Source organism: Leptonychotes weddellii, chromosome 7, assembly GCF_054177405.1.
Source record: "Leptonychotes weddellii isolate Sample4059 chromosome 7, ASM5417740v2, whole genome shotgun sequence".
Lineage (NCBI taxonomy): Eukaryota > Metazoa > Chordata > Mammalia > Carnivora > Phocidae > Leptonychotes > Leptonychotes weddellii.
The window spans coordinates 119,004,346-119,021,654 of NC_138375.1; the positions used below are offsets into that span (position 1 = coordinate 119,004,346).

General features: G+C 34.2%; 1 protein-coding gene across 1 annotated transcript in view; it reads right to left on the reverse strand.

The window, feature by feature from the left end:
• ADAMTS19 (ADAM metallopeptidase with thrombospondin type 1 motif 19) overlaps positions 1-17,309 on the reverse strand; it is a 214,333-nt gene that overhangs the window by 99,817 nt on the left and 97,207 nt on the right. Inside the window, exon 9 of the mRNA XM_081825619.1 lies at positions 4,544-4,649. Within this exon, the coding sequence (XP_081681745.1) occupies positions 4,544-4,649 (106 nt within the window). The remainder of the gene's footprint in view (positions 1-4,543; positions 4,650-17,309) is intronic.

Here is a 17,309-nt window from a genome sequence, read left to right on the forward strand (position 1 = left end):
TTTAGCAATCTAATATAAATATGATATCTTAAAACTTAAAAAATATTATATAATTATGCAGTAAAAAGTTAACTCTGCAAGTTTGGGTGGTCCAAAACCTGCATATAGGTCTAGTCCTTGCCCAGCTCCTGGGAGGTAACCTGTAAGCCTTTGGAATATCTTTTGTGATAAGAATATCTTTGTTTACCTGGGGGCCCTAGGGCAAGCCAGATAGCTTATACTAATGATATGATCTTGGGGTAGGGCTTGGCCAGCTTGACCTCTGGAGGGGATGGAGAATGAAGGTCTGCCTTGTGGGTGGTCAGTCATTCCTCCACGACCAACATTACCATCTATTAAAAACCCTGGATACCAAAGCTCAGGTTAGTTTCCTGGGTTGGCAATACTTTGTGTGTGTGTTTTCACGCATCATTGTTTAGAGAACTAATACACAGTTCATTTTGCACAACTCCACTGGGAGAAGACAACTTTAAGTTTGTGCCATATGTTCCCTGGATCCTGCCCCATATGCCTGTTCCTTTGCTGATTTTAATCTATACCCTTTTACTGTAATAAACTATCATTTGAATAACATGGCTTTTTTGAGTTTTGTGAGTTCTGCTAACGAATCAGTGAACCTGAGGGTGGTCTTGGGAACACTCCCCAAACACAGTAATCTAACCACAATCTATATATCGATAATAAAGAATGGCTTGAAATCAAAGTAAAATTTCTTACTTTAACAAATTATTGTTTATAAAGATCATATAAAATACATAAAACATAGTGCATATGTATATCCATGTGCACTCAACAAACTCCATCAAATTTATGAATAATTTCCTAAGGTATTATTTATAAAAATAAAGTTTTAAAAATAAAGTTTTAACCTCTATCACAGTAAAATAATGAAGATCCCATTTGTATTTCATGGATATAAATACCTTTAATACCAATAAAAACATTCTATTGTTGAAAATTTTGGTTATACGAAAAAAAATCACACCCCCTTGACCTACTGTTTAGAAAGGAAAATAATTCTGAAAAAGAATCATAAACATTGGTATAAATCATTTATTTCCTCTTTCTTGCTATGGATACTAATCTATACTTTTGTATATAATTAGAAGATTTTTTTATTAGGCAATTTCCCAAAGGAAAACTTGATACATTTTTACATTTAAGATTCCTTTGAAATAGTAAAAGAAGTATTTTTTTGTTCTCTTCAATTACTCAAATTGTCACCCTTAAGCCTCGGTTTTTATTACTTGGTGGCCCTTACTGACTTTTCCAGCCATATGTGGAGTTTCTCCGGGAAATTCTAGAAACCAAATTCAAGGTAACAAACATAAACACACTCATCCCAAATCCATGTAGAAACATTTCATGTGTGATTACAAAGGCATTCTTTAATTGGCAAGTTTAAATAGAATCATTCTGCCATTCTAAAACTGTGGTTTGCAGAATTATATGATCCATTCTCTGCATAAGGAAATAAATTGGAAAAAGTTATAACCTCTCCCCCACAAAAAAAAAAAAACAAAAGAAAGAAATTAGAAAAGATAAAAAATAAGAATTTAACCGATTCACTTAAGTAGTTGACTTAATTATATCCCTAAGTAAAAGAGCTCTATTGATTTCTGTGCGTGCACACATAGGATCCCTAGATATAATTATCTAACGTTTGTGAAAACTGCCTATTTGAGAGGCTATGCGTGTATGAACATTGTTTTTTATTTCTTTTTCCTACATTTTTCTTTCATTGTGCTTTATATCTTACACTGGATGATGATGATATAATTTATACAGATGACCTCTCTCCTGTCTGTATGTTCTTTGTTAAAGACACAATTATTCTGTTAGTGTATCCCACTTTCTAGAATTAAGAAGAACAGTAGCCTCTACTTTTGATACAAATATTGCTTACAAGTAAGGAGGATTTTTTAGTAACTAAGTAGTTCAATATATATCATATGTCCTGGTCTTAATCCATCAAGCATTACCCTACCTTTGGCACATTTCTATTGATTTTGGGTACAGCTCTATAAAAGTCAAATAAAATAATATTTTACTGCCATTTTAGCCATTCCAACCTGAGTTCCCGGTCATAAACCAATGTTTCTACTACATAAAGCTCAAGTGGCCTTTCCTTAAACTATATCATTTAGTTTTTTAAATAGTTGGAAGTTCTTGACCAAGCCTTTGCATGTTAATAAAGTAACTTGCATTGTGGCAGGTTCCTTTGTGTTTTTCCTACATTTTAGAATTCATCAGAGATTAAAGAAATTTATTTTACATATACTAAAGTAAAGATTGCTTCATAAAGTGAACCTTCTACTATTGAGGTTACTTGTCTGTTTCATAAAAATATACTGAAATTGCTTGTATACCATGCTGTTAATGCATAGCTAGAGTGAAAATTATATTATTAGGAAACTAGCATTTAACTTATAAAAACTGTACTTGTGATGAATTTGCCCTTGTGGTCTTAAAATTTTTTAATACCAACTTTTTCTTGCCTCTAAACATTATTTTCAGTATGTTTTGTTCAAATAAGGTACATGGTTTTCCTTAATATGATTAAACTGGAATATCTTTAAATTATGAAAATTATATTGGAATTAAGAGTCTAAATCCTATCATTCCTGGAGTGGAACACTGAATTAGGTTATTGCAGGGCATACTTTCCCTAAAGGATGATGATCTTAAAATGTTATTTATCTTTTTTTTTTGTTTCTTTTTTGACTAACAAATAAACACTTTGTATTCTAGAACACTCCAAACTGACTACTGAAAGCCTGCATGGGAGAAAATGAAAGTGTATTTACCGTTTAAAAACAGTGACATCAAAAATCAACCACTGTTGATAATGTCTTATTTCTTAGAATAGGTTATGGGCACAAGGTCATACTCAATTTCTGAGAACTCATTGAGCTATATAATTATAACTTGATCATTTTTCTATACTTCAGTTTATTTGAATAAAAAGTTATTTTAATCAAACACCGTTATGTCCTATATAATTCTTCTTGTGAGCTTTCTTATACCAATCGAAGTCCATGGCTCAATTTACTCAGTTGTCTACCGAGTCCAGGCATATAATGAAAATAGAGTGAGCTGGGTCTATAGTACACTACACTACTACAGAGCTGCAGCCTGTGATGAGCTGGGAGAGATGGGCCCAGTCTAAAGGGTACAGACGCTACTCAGCTCCAAGGAATGGCTGCCATATGGGACTGTAGGTCTAATGTTGCCAGGTCTGGAAATTTGCATTTTTATGTCAAATTTATACTTTTTAATGTTGGCAACTGATTCAAATTTTTAAACACTACCAGCCAAACTAAATATGTCTTTGACCAAAGAGGCCTCCATAAAGATCACCTCCCTGAGTAGGACCACTAAATCTGAGTCCAATTAAAATACTTTTCATATGTACTGCTGATCCTGCTAGCATGCAGGGAAGGCCACAGTCAAAATTCTGTCTGACTCCACACCATTTCTACTGTAATATACTGCCTGTAAATACGTCCTTGTTCTTACATAATCTGAATCCCAGACCAAACTCATAACACAGGTATTATCCCCATTTTACTCCTGAGGCATCAAAGGCCCAGAGACAGCAGATAAAAACACAGAACAGTATGACTTCATTTAAATGGACTGAGTTCAAATCCTTCCTCCAACACTTACTATTTTCATAACTTTGGGAGAACAAAGTAACTTCTCCATACTTCAGTTTTCTCCCCTGTAAGATGGGTACTCTAATAGCCATACCTCCCCAAAATGTTATGAGGATATATAAAGCACTTAGAAATGTCTTGGCACATGGTAAGTACTATATAAATGTTGCTATTACTAATTATGATTGCTATTAATATTATCTGTAAAATGAGATCCTTGCTTTTTGAATTTTAAATGAACCAAACTATGTAAAATACTTAGAATTGTTCCTGAGACCTACTGTTCATCACATAGTAACTATGTGATCAGATGAAGTTTCTTTCAAATACCTTACTCCAAGCCATGCAGATTAATTTCTTTACTCTGTATCAGGTAATAATAAACATGCTATTATAGGTTGGAAGGATTTTTATTTGTACTAAATGTTTTCTTTGAACATCTGAATAATAAATAACTCTGTAGTGTCATGATTTATTGCCATGTTTATACCATTTGGAAATGTGTAGTGAAATGAATCATGTGCCATGTAATGAATATCCTAATGTGAATGTTAATAATGTAGTAAGATTTTATTCAAAGTATAAGGAATGGCTACAGTATTCAGAAGACACTTTATTTTATTTTTTTATTTATAGTTCCTGCTGTGAAGTTTGTTTTTTTCTATTTATTTTTTATTTTATTATGTTATGTTAGTCACCATACAGTACACGTCATTAGTTTTTGATTTAGTGAAGACACCTTAAATTAGATGATATTTGCCATCTGTTTCCCTAAATTTTAAAAAAACCCTAACCCCCCAAATACAAAATATATGAATGTAATTCAATAACTCAAATTACAAAGTTATATGCTAATATGTGGCATAGCCAGAATTTTTACTTACTTGTGACCCATTTCATGAGCAATTGTAAATGCAAGATTCAGGCCATTGTCTTCAGCAATAATACATTTTCTCTTTTCACTACACATTCCACTCAAATAAGCTATACCTAGAAAACATACACATGAATTATCATATGTCAGATTCAAATGTAAATATTTATGCTAGGCATCAGTAGAAGAAATGAAAAATGATGGTATTTCCATTCAAATAATGTCAATATTAAACTATGATATCTAGCCCTTATAAATGGAATTTTAAGGGAAATTGTGTACGTATAAGTCACTCAATAAACTTAATATTCTTTTCAATTTCATATTTCAGATTAAATTATTTAATCAATTATCCAATTCTCAAAACGCATGCTCTAAGAATATATTTTACAAATACCACTTGTCATTGTCATGTAAGATAAATGAATGGACACAACTTTGAAAATGTAAATCAAAAAGCAATGATTAAGTTAAATATTTTTCAATTCTTCTAAAGGACCTAGTTTCAGAGAAATATCCTAAAATAAAATAAAATACACATGTATGGCATTCTTGAACTTACACTGATATTGTGAGTTAATAAAATTTTGAAATTTTATTTTGTAAAATACCATTTTAACTAATATGAATAAGAACGACCTGTGATATTGGGAATATTGAAAAGTATTTCCTTTGAACAGTTTTTGCTGACAAGATGGTGCAACTGCAGAGTATATGATAATGAAATATTATCTAAGACAACAATTGCAGTAAGATATTTGATCTTTTGGTTTAAATCAATGGTAAGATAATATGTAAAATCACTGATATTCCTTAGTCAAAGATTTATGTACTATATTACTAATTAAGATACATCCCTGAATAAATATCATTTAACACAAAGAAATGTAACCTTCCAAATATAAGTTTTAATGCATTTTCAAAAAACAAAGGTTATTTAAGTAATATCTAGTGTTTATTGAATTATATGTATGTTCCATAATCCTCATATCCTTATAAAATACATTTAAACTCATTATATGAAGAAATTAAGGTCTGCAAAGGTGAAGTGATTTGCCAAAGATCACATGACTACTAAATATTATGGAATGAGGATTTGAAATGAACTTTGACTCCACCTACCAACTAACGCTTATTTTCCTGCTAGTTACAATTTAGTGCAGAGTGATCCCTAGTTAAAGATGGTTAGCTGACGCTTGTGACTTTTCTTCTCTCTTCAGAAACATAAAAAATAGTGTTATGAAATGATTACATTTATTTAAAGATGTAAATAAATCACCTTGCCCTTGTTTTGGAAATATAGAAGATTCATGGAAGAATATGAAATGATTTAGGGGAGCCACAGCCCAAATGACAGGGGAGAAGGATTTTATTACTATGGTAGAACCCCACAGAGACTCAAGACTGAAGCACACAGGTTTGAACAGAGGCATTGTTCGAGGATTGAAAATGGAACATCTGAAATCCTCAACTACTACTCTCAAGGCCTGGTATCCATTGGCCTACCAGAAAAATGAAGATACATTCTCTAAGCAAAATATAGTGTAAACATACTATTTTAAAAACATAACTATAGGAAGAAACGGCGAAGAGATGAAATATGTAAAGATGTTATTTTATCTATATACGTAGAAATATTTTATTAAAATATAAAATCAACAAGTAAACGAAATTACTTCCTTATGAATGGATGGACAGATGAATAGACAGGTGATAAGCCCTACTACTTCATTTGGCTGATTAACACAAATGGAATTACTCCCGGGTTAAATCAAGATATGGTGGGAAGGAAAGATGAAGGTAGGGGTAAACACAGAGTGGTTAGGAAAGGGAGAAAAAGAGGAGGAGGAAAACGCATTTGTTATCTAGTTCCATTAAATAACAAATCAAATAAAAACTTCAAGAGATTCTTACCATAATGTGAATTTTAAGAGAGCTAAGTCATGCATTTATTAATGCAACAAAATATGGAAAACAAAGATATGAGAGTGACTGAACTTGTGCTATGGTTGAAAGGAAGAAGGAAGGAAAGAAAGATGGAAGGAAGGAGTGAAGGAGAGAACCAAAAGTATCTTCTCTTAATAATTCTCTTGCACATTTGAAAAATTTAAAACGTATATAATGAGAATAAATACAAAAATACTAAATTAAGTTCAACTATAATTACCATGTCAAAGATCATTGTTTGGTACAAATTTCCCTTAGGATGCACCTATATTTCACAACTACAATAATCTTATCACCATATGCAGATTAAAAGTCAGTCAATGTGGTTGTCATCACGTTATATCTCTTTGCTGTATGGACCAGTACATACCAAATTTAGTCACTTTAATAAGCTTTACATTTCTTCTCCTGTACCCCTTCAAATATATTGTTCCCACCAAAAACAGTATTATCATCTGTTTCTAATTCTTACCTCTTCTATATTATTCTTTCCATTCTATATTGGTATATTTTTTCCATACTGTTCTGTACCTTACTACATTGGCTAGGATACCTTTTTTAAAAAGATTTATTTATTTATTTGAGAGAGAGAGAGAATGGAGGGGAGGAGGAGGAGACGGAGAGAGAAAGAGAATCTCAAGAAGACTCCCTGCTAAGCGCAGAGCCTGATGCACGGCTTGATCTCAAGACCCTGAGATCATGACCTGAGCTGAAACCCAGAGTCAGTCTTGCTTAACCAACTGAGCCACGCAGGTACCCCGCTGGAAGGCTTTCACGGATACCATTTGTTAAGTTAAAGAAATTACTTTCTGATATTCTTGTATGTCAAGTGAAAGAGGATACAATGTTAGGTGAGGTGTGGGTCAAATGTAGATGGGAGTTAGTATTTTTTGAAAAAGAAACAAACTGGAATAGTGAGAGAAATGGGAAAGAGAGCTGATTAAGTACTAGGGGAATAGTTAATGTTCATGATTAGGTATTGCCAGGATAGCAGAGAAAGTTAGACGTCATCCGGATCAAGGTCAAAGAATTATTAAGTAGTATTGGTTGGACTGATTACATGAACTTGAAATTGCACATGATCACAATGAACTCAGGAAGAGGGGGGAGGTGGCCAACATCCATGTGAAACGTGGGTGAGGATCAAGGAGAACAACCTATCATGGTGACAGAGACAGTTAAGATGGTAAAGCTGAAGAGCTTTAGCTCCAAATGAAGAGTTTTTATATGAGGATGAGAGATTTTGACTTAGAAGCAATAGCGGGAAGCAAGAGGAATGCAAGAGGTATAGAACTTTGACATTTTCCTAGCACCAACCCTGTGGGATAGGGGAGGAGAAAGAATGAACAGTAATCTCTCTGGGGGCCCTAGATTCCTCACCAAGCTATGGGAAATCAATGACTACTGTGTAGTCATGAAAGAAATTTGCTGATAAAAATTATAATTTGTAATGTAAAAGACATATTTTATACCATAAAATATAAATTTATATACAATAAAATGTAATTTAAAAATGAGTACATATTGGGGCGCCTGGGTGGCTCAGTCGTTAAGCGTCTGCCTTCGGCTCAGGTCATGATCCCAGGGTCCTGGGATCGAGCCCCGCATCGGGCTCCCTGCTCCGTGGGAAGCCTGCTTCTCCCTCTCCCATTCCCGCTGCTTGTGTTCCCTCTCTCGCTGTATCTCTTTGTGTCAAATAAATAAAATCTTTAAAAAAAAAAAATGAGTACATATTGGCATAGAGGTATGATTACACCTAAGTATTAAAAAAATCCATACCATCACATTTTCACAGGAGAACAAAAAGACTACATAAAAATGGGGGCACCTGGCTGGCTCAGTCGGTAGAGAATGTGACTGCACCTCAGGGTTGTGAGTGCAAGCCCCACACTGGACATAGAGCTTACTTAAAACAAAAAACTATATAATTACAATAATTTTTTAATAGCAATTGTATCATGTAGAGAGATAATAAGTAATTTTTCTTCCTCTTTTCCAATATTCCAAATTCATTTAAGTGTTTACAATACTTTTATAATGAGAAAATTAAAGACATAAATATGATAATCATGTCTATGAAATTTAAATAGTAATTAACAGAATCTCTTATAGACCAGGAAGTAGTTTAACAAACAAAATGATTCTCTCCTCCTATTCTTTTTTTACTTATGTGTAAAGTCAGAGTCTTCAACTAAGACTCTGATAAATTTGAATTTCATTGTCTTACATTTGGCACACCAGGAAGATTTTCTCTAACTTGGAAGTTATGGAGAATAATTGTAACCATGACTAATTTAAATGACTTGCATTATTCTGTTTATAGGCCTATGCTTTTCAGTTCCTTTCAAAAACTCACGTTTCTTATTATAATAAGGGGTAGAGTTTAAAGGGGAAAGGATTTAACACAGCTGTTATTTAAAGATACATATAATACAGACTCTTTTTAAAACACTCTTTGAATATACAAAATTCTACAAACACCAAGGACACCAAAAAACCCTCTAATTTCCCACCTAAAAATGAATCAAGTCATGTGTGAGGTGTCAACAGAATCTCTCATCTGAAAACAAAAACATACTATCCTAGGATGTAATTTAATACCTCTTCAAGATAATGATAGACCCCTAAAACCCCACAGGAAGCATGTTATAATAATGGACTACTCAGGAAATCAGTTTTATGTGATCAGATGGACATATCCTAACAAAATTAAATTGTCTAGCTCCAGCCCTGCTGTCTTTAAGCACTAGCTAGACTACCTAAATTCAATATCTTGTCTCTCCTGGCACAAAATCCTGCATAGTCCTAGGTAAGATATTTGTCCTAGTATTGTATCCTAGGTGGAAAGTTTTTTATCTCTAAGTCCTACTATTGCTTGAGGCCCTAATGGAACAAGTAATGTAAGAGATGATAAGTACCAAAGGTACAAAGATGAATACATGCTGAGCATACCTTCAGGGGCATGAGCCACACAAATACTCATTTGAAAATGTGATCATTAAAACCTAGAGATGTACATAAGATATTATGGGAGAATAAAAAGAAACACCAAAGCAGAAGAGGCTTTTAGGGAAAGAAATAGCTTGGTGGTATCACTGAGTGGAGAGAGGTTAATGAGGGGAAAAGCAGAGGAAGTTTGGGGGGGGGCTGTCTGAACAAAGGACTGAGCAGGGAAAAGCCTAAGCAGATAGTGATGAGAGTTGCTATTGTTCACAGAAGGGTAGCTTAAGTTCTTTAAATGTGCACGCCATGTAGTACATCTCTGCAGCAATATGTATTTAGCATATCCTCAATCAAGGGTAAATGAAATGAATGGCAGAGATGAAATTCCTTGAAACAAAGACCAATATAAAGTATAACTTAATGTGGGGCCTTAACTAAAATGTAATTTTGAAGAATCAAAATGTATTTCGCCCATGAATTAGAAAAAAATTTTTAGAATTACTTAATGATGGTGCCCACATAATATGAAACCCATTTACATGATTACATTCAAATTGGGCTTTGAACATATTTTAAAATAACTTGCCTTACTAGCTCACTAATTATCTGCCTCTATTCCATTAAAAGACAAGATGATGATCTAGGAATATAAAAGTACAATTATGTAAGTTATGAGTTTAATATCAGTAGAGTTATAAATGATTTTAAAAAAACAGCCTTCCAGATTCTCTTAAATGTTTAATCCATAACATTCTTCATAGTACAGTTTCTAAGAATACTAAGAAAAAAATGACTTCTAACAACAATAAGTAGAATACCAGTTTAATAAAAACTACAGTAAATCTCTGTGGTCAAAAAGGCAGAATATTTTATAGACAGTAAAAACGTTGTTTATGTGTTCCTGCAACATAGTAGACAGAGTCCTTTTGAGAAAAACACATAGAGGTGGGCCAAATAAAATCTAATATACAAAGTTTTTAATGTATAGTTAGTTTCGAGAAAAAAGATTCCCAAGTGCAAGAATAAAGCTTAAAATCTTTCAAATTTGGGGGCGCCTGGGTGGCTCAGTCGGTTAAGTGTCTGCCTTCAGCTCAGGTCAGGATCCCAGGCTCCTGGGATCGAGCCCCACGTCGGGCTCCCTGCTCAGTGGAGAGCCTACTTCTCCCTCTCCCTCTCCCTCTGCCTGCCTCTCAGCCTACTTGTGCTCTCTCTCGATCTCTCTGTCAAATAAATAAAATCTTTAAAATTTTTTTTTTCAAATTTGGAGTGATAATATCATGAGTTAATGTTGTTAGAGTCTGCGTATCAGAAAATACACAAGTCTTATTAAATAATGGGTATGGTTTCAAAATGTCTGCAGGGACAGGAATTAAGGAGTAAGGAACTGAGATCCATCAACAAATCAGAAAGCCTGAAATTGCTATTAATGTGTGAAAGTAACCTCAAAAATCCATATGCAAGAGAGCAACAAGGAACCCTGGCTCAAAATAAATTCAGGGTATGCTAGAAAAGGCTCCACTAACAAACTGAAACCCAAACCACCAGCATGCATAGGTATGAAGCCACAGGAATATGAAGCTGTAAATACAATGCACAAATTGATCATACAATTTGGGGATCATACAAGGATTGGAAAAATCCTTGTCAGTTCAGTAAAAACAAATGAAGGATCACTATAACGAGACACTTTATCATCTCAGCAAGCATAGTGTTCCCACAGGAAAAAAAGTTCTACTGAAGATAAGCTCACAAATAAAAATGACAAACCAAGTAAAGAAATGGCTCACTGTGAGAAGGTGGGCACTGATACAAAAACTAGAGAGAAAATGATGACGAAATGAAGACATTTTCAACATAAAGGTGGGGAGCTTGAGATCCACATTCACTGGGCCACGGCAACCCAAATGAATCTTTTTGTAAATCCGAGAAAGAAACCATTTCTCCATGACACTTCAAATCAAAGTACTGGTGTAAAGAAATGTTAAATTTCTTCAAACAGAAGGAAAAATTCCAGACTAAAACTTGAAAATAAAGAGGAGGAAATAAAGGACACCAGAAAGATTAAATGTATGAGTAACCATAAATTATTATTGAATACACAAAACACCAATTTTAATGTCTTCCAAACTTTAAAATAGTGAGAACTGAAGTAAAAGCAACAACACATAGTTCAAGTGCTCAAGAGTTCTAGCAATAATCAGTGGTAAAATGATACATGTCAGAATATACAAGGTAATTGCAAAACAGTAAAATAATATATAACTAAAAATTATAATTACATAGATTGAAAATGGTATACAAATATTGGATTTACCTATTTTTAAAGGCAGGGAAGGAAGAAAATAAGAGAAACATGACCTAAAGGCAAATATAAAACAAATATAGAAAGATAGCATTTCATACCAGGAATTTCATTAAATAAAAAAGACTATGCCATGAGAACTGTGACTGCCAAATTGAATGGATATTTAAATTCTCTAAGGTGAGAGTTGTGTGAATTAACTTGATTGTAATAATCATTATACCATACATAGGTATATTAAAACATCATTGTCTACCTTACACTTATACAACTTTTATCTGTCAACTTCATCTTGATAGAGTTGGACCGAATGAATGAAAAATACAGACTATATTAAGTCCAAACTAAGATTTTAAGACTGAATTAAAAAAATAAACCCTAACTGCATTGTGCTTATAAGAGATACAGCTTAAGTATAAGAACATAAATAAGTTAGGGGCGCCTGGGTGGCTCAGTCGGTTAAGTAGCTGCCTTCGGCTCAGGTCATGATCCCAGGGTCCTGGGATCGAGCCCCACGTCGGGCTCCCTGCTCAGCGGGGAGTCTGCTTCTCCCTCTCCCTCTGCCTGCCTCTCTGCCTACTTGTACTATCTCTCTGTCAAATAAATAAATAAAAATCTTAAAAAAAAAGAACATAAATAAGTTAGAAGTAAAAGAATAGAAAACAATATGCAAACATCAACCAAAATAGAGAAAGGGTGGCAATATAAATATTACAAATATACAAAATTAGACAAATTGAATTTAAGTGACAAGCATCTAGAGAGATAAAGAAGGATTTTTTTATGATAAAAGGGTCACTCCAACAAGAAGACATACAATTCTATATCTGTATTTACTCAATAACTAAGCCTCAAAATATAAATAGTAAAAATGAACCAAATTAAGAGAGAAAAATCCACAGTGAAACTGGGAGACTTAATAAGTCTCTTTATAGCTGATAAAACAACTATTAAAAACTTCACTCAAGACATAAGTTCTGAACAAAGTATTAGCAAATCTGTCTTAATTGATGTAATAGAACATCGCATCCAACAACAAAATTCATTCTTTTTAAGTGGTTATGGTACATTTATAAAACTTGACCATATACTGAGTAGCAAAAAAAATCTCCACAAATTTCAAAAGTGGAAATAATCCAAAGTATGTTCATTGGGCACAATGGAAATAATTTGGAAATCAAGAATGAAAAAGGTAACTAGAAAAACCCAAACTGCCTAGACATGAGATGATACACTTCTAAATAGTCCACAAGTGAAAGCAATTATAATGAAAATTAGAAAATATGTTAAACATAGTTACAGTAAAAATAGAACACATTAAAAATGTGTGGCCTGAAATGACAGTGCTCAGGGAAACTCATAGTATATTTTATAAAAAATATAAGAGACTGAAAATCAATGATTAAAATTCCTTACAGGAGCTGGAAGAGAAGAGAGCATCAAAGCTTACGAAAAGAGAAGGAAAGAAATAATAAAGAGCAAAACCAATGAACTATAAAACAAATGTAAAAGAAAATTGGCAAAACTGGTAATTCCCTAGTAAACCAATCAAGAATTAGAAAAAAAGAGAGACAAATACAAATTACCAACATCAACAAAGAATAAGGAAATGTCTCTATAATCCTAAAGACATCAAGGTAATATATATAAATGTATGCCAATAAACCTTACAATTTGCCAAAGCTGTCAAAAGAAATACAAAATCTAGAATTTTCTATTATAATCCCATGTATTCATTCTACTCCAGCTACATTGGCTTTTTTTTTTTCTTCCCTTTTCTTTTCTCTTTTCTTGTCATTTCCATCTCAAGACCTCTCCACTGGCTTTTCCCTCTGGAACATTCCCTCATTAGATCCTCTCTCCAGATCTTCTTGATCACCAAATTTAAATTACAAATACCCTTTTCCCCCACCCTGGAACTCCCAGATTATCTCTTACTTACATCTACTACTTTTTTTCCTGAGGGGGTTTATCTTTTAATGTACCAATTAATTTAATTATTTGGATATTGGCCATTCTCTTCATTAGAACGTAAGCACCACAAGGGCAGGAAAGCACTGAGAAGTCAATTTGTTCATCCCCAATGTGTAGAACTGTAGAGTACTATGTACACTACACATTTTATAGTGCCATGATAATACATTTTGAGGTGTATTAATATACATTTCTCTTTTTCCACACAGATCAATTGCTTCTTGGCCTTTTGGCTAAGATCAAGTATTGTATTTCTACCCAGGTCATGTCTTCTTAGTCATCTACAGGCTTTGCTCTGAGGGCAGGTGCGAAGGGATAGGACTAGTGGTAGGTAACCTTTGGAACTCTGGAGGATAGCACATTGGGAAACTCCAGGCTGATACAGGATGACTCAAGTAGGGAATTAATGAAAACATTGGGTGAGTACGTGAAAAGAAGGGCTAGGCTGTCATGTCTGAGACTACTTTGACTCTCTTTCCAAGAAGGCAGGAAAGGTGGGCAGTTAACCTTGGGGGACCCATGAATGACATGACTGAGATCTGGCAGCATCTTCAGCAGCACTAAGACCTGGACAGGTAGGGATTGGGGAGGGTGGGAAGATAAAGAGAGTGGTGGAAAGAGTTGAACAGGAGTTACAGTGCCCTAACCAAACCATTATTCTTGAGTTGAACGCACCAAATGCATTTGAAGGCAAAGTCCAGCATGTAGACAAAGGAATTCACTGCAAAGATGTAGATACCCAACATCTCAGAGAGCTCTGTAGGAAGCTAGATGCAACATTTTTTCTTAATTTAGTATTATCTTTGACCTTATAATGTGTATTGCAGCAAAATTAACTAGAGATGAGAGTGTACATGTTAAAAAAAGTGTGTGTTTTTAATTGGTTGCTAAAGGTAAATTAAACAGTCAATAATCACTCCTTTTATTTTATTATCCTAAGGTGTGATTGGAGGTATCTAAAGTCAGTGAAGTACTGGACTACACAGCATATGGATAGCATGTCTAATTCTCTGGCAAGCTTTATATGAAATATTAATATGATACAGGAAAAAGAAGGTGAAAGATGGTTCAAGTAAATGTTCATCATAAATAGTGAAAGAGAGTCCGGGGCGTGGGGGGAGTGGCATGCAGGGTAGGCAGCAGTGGCCAATTCCTAAATTCTGCTCTTTTGAGAGCTGGGGAGAATGTCATGGTCATGGACAAGTTCCAAAAGAGGTTTACTCGTTGCTTTTCTTGTTTTCACATGTCCTTAATCTTTATAATAAACTTTCCCACCAAGCAGACCCACCTCCTCCCTACATTAAGATAATGAAAAGGACTGCTTTTGTATGAAAGGAAGAACAACTAGGAAAATTTATGTCTGCAGGCTGGTTTTGTGCTCCTGCTATTGTATTCTAGATTTATTCTACTTCACATTCACTTTTCTCTTTCAGAAAATTTAAGGGCAAGTTATTGGATGGTTTCAGAAGTTAAACTCTCAAATCCTTAGGGACTTTAAATTAAGCCAGACTCCACTGTACCTTACTGTAGTTTGGGTATATCTTTAATACATCATTAATAACATATACCATCTAAAATTCTTAATTTAGATTTCAGTGCAACTCTGAAAATATAATGCTTGTGGCACATTGATAAAGCCATATGTGGTAGATTATACATCTAACGCTTATAAATCAGAAATGGGAAATTTACTGTGCAGTCTACCACAAACATGGATTAAAATTGGTATTCGCATTGCTAAGTTAATTTAAAAATGATAAATCAGAGTTCTTAGGCTTTCTGTAGGACTTTGGCCACAAAAGCAAAACAAAAACAAAAACAAACTAGGCTTAATGATTTCATCTGCCTTGGAGATTAAAAAACTGTCATGACTTTAAAAAATAGGTAAGATGAATCACAGTTAAAGATTTTTGTGAAGTAAGTTGAAGGATACAGCTGGAAAAATTTAAAAGTGTTCTGATTGCATATAAATCAGGAATTTTGGCTAACGCATTTTTATAATGTTATAACGTAATCATATCCTGAAGGCATTAAACAGGGACAATTAAAACTAAAAATATCATGCTACTAAAAAGCTCTATAAATTGTTTTTTTAGAATACTAGTAAAAACAATGACAGCATGCATTTATAACTATAAACCAACTCAAACTTCAAAACAGTGTGATACAACATTCTTTTTTCATCATGCCAATTTTTAATCATTTTGCTGCTTTTTATAACTGGCTTTCTACTCAGTATGATCAGTGGCTTTTATTCAAGTAAAGAAAAGAAATAATTCTATAAACTGGAAAAATCTGAAGAATATAATTACAATATAATTACAATTACAAGTATCTAATATTCTTAAATCTCAACTACTAAAATTTAAAATATTAAGTTTAATACAGAGATTTGACATAATTTGTTAAATAAAACACATTTAATTAAGGACAAGTATTCCAACTTTAGATGCGTTTTTAAGATCTCAGCATTTTTAGGGCGCATGGGTGGCTTAGTCGTTAAGCGTCTGCCTTCGGCTCAGGTCATGATCCCAGAGTTCTGGGATCCAGCCCCGCATCCAGCTCCCTGCTCTGTGGGAAGCCTGCTTCTCCCTCTCCCACTCCCCCTGCTTGTGTTCCCTCTCTCGCTGTGTCTCTCTTTCTGTCGAATAAATACATAAAATCTTTAAAAATAAATAAATAAAATTAAAAAAAAAAAGATCTCAGCTTTTTAAAGGTCTATACACCAAGGGAGTTAAGAGTAAACTGGTTAAAAACCTTCTCAAAAATGATTTGATGTTTTCTAAAATCCTGATTGGAATTCAACAACAAACTTTTCATGACCTGTTTTCTGCATGAAGTATAGTGAAGGCAAAATGCAGAGAATAAAGCTTTAAGAATCTATGCTCTTGGGGCGCCTGGGTGGCTAAGTCTTTAAGTGTCTGCCTTTGGCTCCTGTCATGATCCCAGGGTCCTGGGATCGAGCCCCGCGTTGGGCTCCCTGCTTGGCGGGAAGCCTGCTTCTCCCTCTCCCACTCCCCCTGCTTGTGTTCCCTCTCTTGCTGTGTCTCTGTCAAATAAATAAATAAAATCTTTAAAAAAAAAAAAAAAAGAATCTATGCTCTTGTGTCAAAGATTCTAGGGCTTGAGTCCCAGGCTTGATTTTTAGCTGTGTGACCATAGGAAAGTTACTTCTTTTTTCTGAGCCTCAGTTTTCTTAACAGTAAAACTGGAAAATTAACCATTTGGCTTAGGAATGCTAACTAATGTAGATAAAATATTTCAAGCCTATGTTGGCTTATGTGAAACATGGTAACCATTAAATATTAAACTTTCTTACCTGTCAAATGAGCTTAACAATCCCTTATGACACAGAGGTTTTGAAGGGTTAAAGGAGGCGATGTATTTAAAAACCCATGGCATGTGGTAGATTCTTTTTTTTTTTTTTTAAAGATTTTTTTTATTTATTTATTTTGAGAGAGAGAATGAGAGACAGAGAGCATGAGAGGGAGGAGGGTCAGAGGGAGAAGCAGACTCCCTGCCGAGCAGGGAGCCCGATGCGGGACTCGATCCCGGGACTCCAGGATCATGACCTGAGCCGAAGGCAGTCGCTTAACCAACTGAGCCACCC